This window comes from Gouania willdenowi, chromosome 6 (genome assembly GCF_900634775.1).
Source record: "Gouania willdenowi chromosome 6, fGouWil2.1, whole genome shotgun sequence".
Taxonomy (NCBI): Eukaryota; Metazoa; Chordata; class Actinopteri; order Blenniiformes; family Gobiesocidae; genus Gouania; species Gouania willdenowi.
Window position 1 is genome coordinate 65,477,751 of NC_041049.1, and position 9,021 is coordinate 65,486,771.

General features: G+C 37.6%; 1 protein-coding gene across 1 annotated transcript; it reads left to right on the forward strand.

Annotated features, from left to right (window-relative positions):
• The first annotated feature begins 1,808 nt into the window (after positions 1-1,808).
• On the forward strand, positions 1,809-8,665 carry LOC114464797 (troponin I, fast skeletal muscle-like). Its single transcript, XM_028449359.1, has 7 exons — positions 1,809-1,933; positions 4,029-4,062; positions 4,148-4,184; positions 5,267-5,395; positions 5,475-5,564; positions 6,997-7,173; positions 8,472-8,665. Exons 2-7 carry the CDS (start codon positions 4,055-4,057, stop codon positions 8,565-8,567), a joined length of 537 nt encoding a protein of 178 aa, XP_028305160.1. The 5' UTR covers positions 1,809-1,933; positions 4,029-4,054; the 3' UTR covers positions 8,568-8,665.
• Positions 8,666-9,021: the final 356 nt, after the last annotated feature.

Here is a 9,021-nt window from a genome sequence, read left to right on the forward strand (position 1 = left end):
GATTGCACTTTTTTGCTGCTATCCTTACAAGATCGTCAATGTGAGTTGATGACTCATGATTCTCAGACCCAATGAGTGGCTGCTTTGTGCTTACGTCACATTTTCAGATGAGGGCTGCTTTTTTGGAACCTCAACAAAGGAGGTACAAAAAAAAGCAGCACCAGGTACCACGGAGGATGTACTTTTTCCCAGTGGAATCGGGAAAGAAGGAGAGAAACGTCAAACGGGGGGCATGCAGTGCCTGCAAGAGTCCCAGTGGATCTATTTACATTATCCATGCATCAAAACTATAGATAATTGAGGGATATTTAGATTATTTGCACATTACACTTAGCTTCACATAAAGCAAGCCACATACTCCTCGGTGCACACCCGCTCACACACATAGATTACTGACAGGCTAGAACCGTAAGAGGTGGGGGCCAGCGAAGGAGGAGCAACGAAGCAAATAAAAGCGGGGGGAAGGCAACACATCTTTCTCTTTGTCATCTAGAACTTGTGGGGGAAGGATGTCACTGGGCCAGTGCAGAAATAGTATCTCACACTCGTAAATCGTATCTGTAATAAATGGTGGTAAATCCATTTCTTGACTTCATCTTCATTATAAGTGTAAGATTATAGATGTGTGGCCTCCTCCAGCATTAAAGAACCGGGCGGGTTTCAGCTGTGGTCTGCAGTGTAGATCCTCTAGGAACCGGACCAGAGCACATGTAAACATATAACCCAACATAATCCATGTTCTTGTGCAGAAAAAGGATTGTATCAACAGTGGGTGGCTTCAAAGCTGTCCTCTGCTCGATGCTCCTGCCTGCAGTGCTGAAGCTGGTCTCACTGCTGCTGCTGCAGAAATGCCAAGAACCGCAAAAACTGAACCCAACCACCAGTTCCATATCAGTCCGAACACGACCCAACCTGTTTGGCATTGTCGAGCTTTGGTCGGGTATCCATTCTCTACTTGCGGTCACGAGAACGGCGAGTAAATAAATAACCGCTGTGCAGCTGTGAAGAGTTCACGTGGGCTCCTGAGTCTTATTTCTTGATCCTGCCCATTGTTTTTCCTGATGACATTAACCTATGGTATCTGACATCTGTATGTGATGATCGCTGGTTCTTCATGGAGAGCCCACACCTGCACACTTCATACAGGAATATTTGTGCTGATCTACAGTTCAGCAGAATGGCCTCCTCAGCCTAGAGGAGGAGTGTCCACAACAAAGAAGTAGGATGTCACCCTTATTGCCACCATGGCGTAGGTAAATTTAGTAATTTCCCACTATGCTCGTAGTTATTGGAAGTGGCAAAAAACGAAATACTAAATTTGGGAACTTTGCTGAAACAGTCTCTGCAGCAAGTCATTAGTTTTTGAAATCCTGTTTTAGATTTGCATCTGAAAAGTTTGAGATAGTTTCAGGTTTCTGGCCTTGCAGCTGCTGCTTCCTTGCATCCATTAAGTGCGTCTTGAGTGATGGCCTTAAACCTTCTCTCTGCCACCGACTGTTTCCCTGAACAGGGCCTCAGACTTTAAAGTGTAGTTTAACTCACAGATATGACAAGAAAATGTGTTGTTATTATGCCCACCTGTTCTACTTCTAAAACTTTTTGGAAAGTTTTGAAATGAAGAATAGAATCAGTTAAACAATTGAGACGGAAAGAGGAATGACTCAAAGATTAGACGGATCCGAGTTGGGGGGGGGGGGTAAGATATAATGTTCCTGGAGCTCAAGGCCCATTGGTTACTTTAACTAATGTGCTTCTAAAACGAGAAGGGTGGAATTCGCTTTTCCTTGGGGGAATGGGTTAAATGCTGACATTTAACATCCAAACCCAGACCAGGGTCTGACATCTGTGAGCTTTGGTCAGAAAGGTAGGAGATCTCATCAGGCGACTGCACTCCTGACTCCTGAGCTAGACCAGAGACCACCTTCTGTTTGTGGTGAGGAGATTTATTTTCACCTGCATGATTTTGAATCTACCGTACTTACCCATTTCCATGTTGGTAATCTTGTGGGTTAAGTGTTTGATAAATGTTGGCGTGCAAAGGTTTGGGGTCCAGTGGGATGCTGTGGTGATAGATGGTGTTTACAGCTGAGTTAATGTGATAAGCTTGCAACAGTATCTCTGTTAAGATAAGTGATGGTTTATTGGACGACACTTTAATTGTTAATGTTCTGCATATTTGTGGATTCACCCTCAAAAGACTGATTTACACCAAAGTTAACAATTTATTACCTTTAATTTTATATGAATTGACAGTAACACAAGTTATCTTTGCTTTACTGTAAAATCGAACATTCAAAGTAATTAAAAAGATTAAGTAGTTTATACTCAACGTTATAGAAATAGTTATAACTCAGTTATGTCAAGTTGTTGTAACATGTTCTTCCTTTTTGAGTTACGTTAACTAATATTTTTTGAGTAAATGGAACTACAGTATATTTGTTTATGAGTAAGCAAAACTTAAAAACACAACTGAAGTACAACTTAATAGAATTAAGTAATTACATGCTAAGAATGATAAAGTCCTGTTATTTTTGTTGTTTCAAATACAGATTATTTGAAAATAAACTTAATTCATACAGCACTTTAATTTAACTGTTATCAAAAAGAATCGTCATCCTACCTTTTAGTTTTGGAAAATTTTGACTTTTAAGTTAATCAACGTAAAAAAATTGAGCTAATCGGTTGCCTCAATTTTGTTTTAGTTCTGGTAACTTATTCGGGGTTTACAGTGTACTAATAAGACTAAAACGTGCACCCTCTATAAGTCAGGTGATTTTCGCTAGGTATCTACTAAACATAATTTCAACTTCTTTTTTTTTTTTTTAAATAAAACCTGTAAGTTACACTGCCCCTGTGTGCATGTTTGCATTTCACTGTGTAATTAATGTATTTATTCTAATATTTCAGGACTTTCTGCTTTAGTGCTATGCTGCTGTAGTGCCAAAAAACCATTTGGTTTAATAAAGTATTTTTCTAGTAAATAATGACAATTTATATCAATCATAGGCTCGTATAGTTTGTTGAACTTAGCTGTGCAACAGGCTGGTTTAGGAATGGACAAACTAACAGCTAATACAGATTTTCACGAATAAAAGCGATATTTCTAAATGTCAACAAAGTATAATTGTGCTTTGAACGTGTTTCTGTTGAACGTTGTTTTTAGGCAGCTAGGCTCCTCAGTGAAGACTTTGCTGCAGAGAGACGAACGCTCAGAACCTACTTATAACATTTCGTCTTCTTTTGTTGTTTCATGTCTAATGTAACATTAATCATGTTAAAATATATTGCTTAGAAATGTCTCGGTCTCCTCTTCTGTTTACACGTTGTACGCGCCATGTTTTCTCGGAGAGAAGTGGTCATGTGACCATGTACGTCACGATCTGTGACGTGTGTATGCGGAAAAAGTGTTTCCTCTGAAATACCTCATGAAATTTGGAAATTCAGGCGTTTCCATTATCGGTTTTTATTGCGCTATTTATATTATTTCCAAGGGTAATGGAAATGCAGCTATAGATAACTTTTATCTGACCTGAATAAATCACACATTTTGGATGCTTTATCACATTCTTTTGGTGCAAAATTCTGATTAATCAGATTTGAACATGATTAATTAATTCTCCATCATCGGTCTCTCTGGTTGGTTCGTTAGATGCTATGATTGTTTGCTTGGTTCACTCACTATTTTCAGACGTGTTGAGTAAAAGCTTTGCCGTGCCTGAGATGTTCCTACCAACAGAAGAAGTATCGGGTGATTCCCAATGATGATCCACAAGAGAGGCCTTCCACAATAAGAGCTCACTGGGGGTGCCAGCTGGTCCCCCAAAGCGTTTCCTTATTTAGACTGGAGGCTTTCCTTCAAAGCTCTGAGCAGTATCGTATGTCCTCTGAGGAGGAACGCTATCTCTGAAAACTCACTGTTCAGGTTCACATTCGGGGCTTTGTATTCAGTGATGATTTTATAATGTTTTATATTCCATCATTGTGTATCAATGTCATTGACTTTTAGTATTTCCAAATCTTTTCCACAGGGATTTTCATCCAAACACCAGCCACGATGTCAGAGTAAGTTTAGACAGTAAAACATCTGGACGTTGTAACATGCTTTCCATTTCCTGCTTCATGATCGAGATGTTCTTCATCGTTTTAGAAAAAAGATGTCCTCGAGTCGGAAGCATCAGCTGAAGGTAACACCTGAGAACAGGTTGATTATCATTCACTCCCTCAACAACACACTGAAAAGACTCCAACACTCTTGTTATCTAGAATTAATCCTCAAACCTGTCTGTGTGCGCCCTCCAAGCTGTGATAACACCACCCCCCACCCCCCACCCCCCACCCCTCACTATCTACTCAACCAGTGGTTCTCAAACGTTTTTGGCTCTAGTACCCCCTTACTCTTATTTCTGAATCAAAGTACCCCCTTTGTCCGACTACAACATTTTGCCCAGAATACTGTGAACAAACAACTATAGAGCACAATGATGGAATGAATAAATAATAACACACATTATAAAGAATGTTATTTTATAAATCAGTGGAATGAAACAGTATTTCGTGCCTCCTGAATAGATTTGTTTCTACAGTTTTTAGAATTTCCTGTCGTCTCCCACCTGATGTGGGACCAAAACGGACCTTTGTATTTTCATGTTCAAAATAATTTCTATCATCCTTTTGTGTTTTTTCTGTGTCATTTTTTTGTATTTTGTTGTTGTTTGTCTGTTATTTTTATTATTAAGTATATTTTTCTTCCTATTTTTGTGTTGTTGGCATTATTTAAATTATTGACTCTCAATGTGTATGTTTTTGGTGTCGTTTTGTATTTTTCTTATGTCATTTTGTATGTTTCTCTGTTGTTTTTTTGTATTTTCTAGTGATCTTGTGTATTTTTTTTCTCATTTAGTGTGTCTTTGTTGCTGTTTTGTGTGTTGCTGGTAAAAGTAAGGATTTTTCTCTCTCAGTGTGTGTTTTTGGTGTCATTTTGTGTATTTTTTTGTTTGTTGTCTGTTCTTTTTATTATTCAGTATATTTTTCTCTTATTTTATGAGTGGCTGGTAATATTTAGTATGATTGTCATTTTTAACTAAAAATAAACATGATAAAACCTCATATTGTACATGCTTTCATTGTTAATTTTTCACTCTCTCTCCCTCAAGTACCCCCTGTAGTGCCATCGCGTACCCCCATTTGAGAACCACTGGTCTAAACCATAAATGTTTGCAGGTATGCTTGTTCTATCTGATGTGTGTGTTTCACCTTTTCCCTCCAGAGTTTGATGCTCTCCATTGCCAAAGTGTTGCTGGAGGAAGAGGACAAAGAGCGTGAGCAGGAGAGGAGTCGCTACATGGCTGAGAACTGTCCTCCTGTATCCATGCCCCGAACCATGCAGGAGCTGCAGGTACGTCACAGAACAGCTGGAGCTCTTTACCTGCACAGCTGGACTAACACAGATACTTACCTACCTATGTCTGTTTCAGGAATTGTGCAAGGAGATCAACAAGAACATTGACCGGATTGATGAGGAGCGATATGATCTGGAGATGAAAGTGACCAAAACTAACAAGGAGGTAGATATACAGTAGATGTTCCCACACTATATTTAGATTTTTGCTGTTTTGTGTATTTTTGCTGTGATTTTTATGGAAGTCCATTTCCGCCACTAAAAAAATTAAAAATCACTATGGAAATTCATAATTATGTTTTTGCTGTAATTAATCTTTTTTTTTAAAATCAGCTTCCTCCACTAACACCTCCAATTCTGCTGCTTCAAATTATTTTTTTCGCTTCTGCACACTCAGCTCTCCTTCACGCTTCATGTTAAACATAACATGCAGAAAACACTCATTTAAATAGGACGGTCTGCACCACTTCTGCATGTGCACTAATCATTGCTGCAATCTTAGTGAATTCCTCACAGCATCACCAAAGGATTTAGGGATGCAACTGGTTTACCACCCTTTATTTCAGATCTTAGTGAATTCACGCCAATTGTAAAGTTGCGCATGCTAAAATAAACTGCAACTCTTTGCAGCATTTAGAAACAAACCAAATTTACAAAACATGTGTGGATTTTTTTAATGTTACTTTTGACTAGATTTACAGCATTATTAGTGAAATTTGTGATATTTTATTTCTCGTAAAAATATGTCATTGTTAAATCTAAATGTTAAATCTAAATCTGAATGTTACATTTTAATGTAAATGTTAAATCTAAATGCAAAATGTTAGATCTAAATGTTAAATGTTCAATCTAAATCTAAATGTTAAATGCAAATCTAAATGGTGAATTTGCATATTAGCTAAATATCTTTTTAACCCGTGACATTTAGATTTAACATTTAAAGTTTAAATGTTGAATCTAAATGCCACGGGTGAAAGAAAATAAACATGAAAGATTTAACATTTAGATTTAAATTTAACATTTAGATTTAGATTTAACATTTACGATTTACATTTCACATTTAGCAATTAGATTTAAAAGTTATATTTAATTGTAATGTAATTCAACATTTACATTTCTATTTATTTTTCATGTTAATATATTTTAACAATGATATAGAACATGCTGTTTTAAATGAATGTGTCTCAAATGAAAGAAAAATGAGTTAAATGTGAGGAAAGTGAGCTAAATGTTCAAAATATGTTGCCATGATATTTGTAGTGGTCCTATGTGGTTTTTTTTAATATTTATAAAATTTTCCTGTCCTTTTCTAAATTTTTTGTCATTTTGAATTTTTTTTGTAGCAATATTGTGTTCTTTTTGTTGTTGTTTAATGTATTTTTGTTGTCATTCTGTGCGCTTTTAGAGGGGTTTTTTTTGCATTTACGGCCGGCCGCCAGCTGTCCATATCGTGATATAGTGATTAATGTGTGTGATTTATCTTGTTACACTGGAAACTTAAGCCATTACCATCACATTAGAGAATGCTTGTATTTCTTACTACTCTGATGACATGAGGAGGACTATCGTTTAAAACCTTTGTGGTGACCTCTGAACAGATCGAAGACCTGAAAATCAAAGTTCAGGACTTGATGGGCAAGTTCAAGAAGCCTGTGCTGAGGAAAGTGCGCATGTCTGCAGACGCCATGCTCAAAGCTCTGCTGGGCTCCAAACACACAGTCAACATGGACCTGAGGGCCAACCTGAAGCAGGTCAAGAAGGAGGTGAAGGAGGAGGTGAGGGACGCTAGGATCTGTGGGGTCTATTTATGCAAGGGTGGGATGATATATCGTGCAGCAAAATATCAGGATTGAAAAACGTCACAAGATATTTAGTCAAGGGGAGGGGGGGAGAGTCATGCTAATATTGTTGAAAAAGAACATGTCCATACCTTAAATCTGTATAGATAAGAATATGTTTTTGAATAATTTCATGATGATGATTTTATACTGGCATGAACTGTCAGTCTGTTGTGTTTCTAAAGTATTTTAAGAGGACCAGATGGAATTTCAGACACCATGTCTGTGTTTGGATTCAATTTGCAGAGTGCCTCAAAAAGTCTCATTTATGTTACTGTTTATTTTATATTGTATTCTCAGTTGATTCTACAAGTAAGTATGTCAAGAGTTAGTGAAAAAAAATATCATCCATAGCGTTATCGTAAGCCCAGTATTGTAAATCATCCCGTCCCATGAACTTTGCTTATTGCCTCACTCAGGGGTAGACTGACCATCTGGTATACGGGCCATTGTCCCGGTGTCCGGTCCGCTACTGTTTTTTATTGATGAGCCAGTGCAGACAGACATGGTAACAGGTGGCCAAAAATGGTCCAAAAGTGGCAAAAATGTGGCAAGAAAAGAGTGAAAAGTGACTAAAATGTGCCAAAAGCAGTGAAGAGTAGCCAAAACACAGGCAAATAAAGAGGAACCAGGTGGTATGTAATGGCAATGGGTAGCTTTAATGAGCAAAACGTGGCAAACAATAGTAAAAAAAAAAAGTGCAAAAATGTAAAAACAAAAAGAGGCAAAATGTAGGGAAAAAAAATTAAAGAATGGACAAAAATATGATAAAAGGGATATTTATTGGCTTCTACATGGTGTCCTCTAATGATGTAGTGGGCTGGTCTGGACAGAAAATGCCAGGGCTGAATTTTTGTCCCAGTCTAGCCCTGGTTCAGCTGAAACAGTGAAAGTCATTTCACACTAGTGGCTTATTCTGACTCCTGGTTGTTTTTTTTTTTACTATTATAGGCACAGAAGTAGTTTAGTAGCAACTGATGGTAATGATGATGACAATAACTGCTAGATTTATTTGAGTGGTGAGGAAAAGATGTTCAGAGCATCTTATTTCTTGAAAATACATGAACTACAAGTGAAATAACATTATGTTCTTGTACAAGTTCAAATAAAACTGCCTCTAGGGGTTTGTTTGACTTAAAATCTTATGTGGAACTCACAGTTCTTTATGCATTGGCATCTCTGGTCACACTGTCTCATCATTGCTGCTCTGACTTCTGATCCTTTTGTTGTTTCAGGACAAGGAACTCCGCGACGTTGGCGACTGGCGTAAAAACATTGAGGATAAATCAGGCATGGATGGGAGGAAGAAGATGTTTGAAGCTGAGGCATAAAATAAAGTGTTTGACCTTCTCTGGGTTGGAGGGATTAAAACTCCTGTTCAGTCAGCTGTAGGAGCTTCTCCTGAATAAAGAGCTGTGGGTGACGCCTGCTTCTTCTCCTTTGCTTTTCTAGACAAACCACAGAAGCACTGGATTTCACTCTTAGACAACACTTACAAAAAATTAGTTTAAATCCATAAAGAATATAGTGTTTCTGTCTGATTTGTTATCAGGATTCTATATAGAGCACAGAGTTAGTCATTTTACTTGGATAGAGCAGTAATTGTTGATAATGTGGCCCATGTTCATCTCTAGTTTAGGGGAAAAATGTAAAAGTGCAAAGAGACTTTTTCACTATATTATGTGATTAATATTGTAGTAGCATATCATCATTGTTAGATTATTCTGAATAATGCACACCTACCAGCCGTGTGTGTGCGTGCATGTGTGTGTAAGTGTGTAACTT

What these genes read in the sequence shown, in the direction of transcription:
- LOC114464797 (XM_028449359.1), top strand. An exon ending in TGACCAAAACTAACAAGGAG is followed by an intron (nt 5,565 to 6,996) that starts GTAGATATACAG and finishes ACCTCTGAACAG; the next exon opens with ATCGAAGACCTGAAAATCAA. An exon ending in AGAAGGAGGTGAAGGAGGAG is followed by an intron (nt 7,174 to 8,471) that starts GTGAGGGACGCT and finishes TTGTTGTTTCAG; the next exon opens with GACAAGGAACTCCGCGACGT.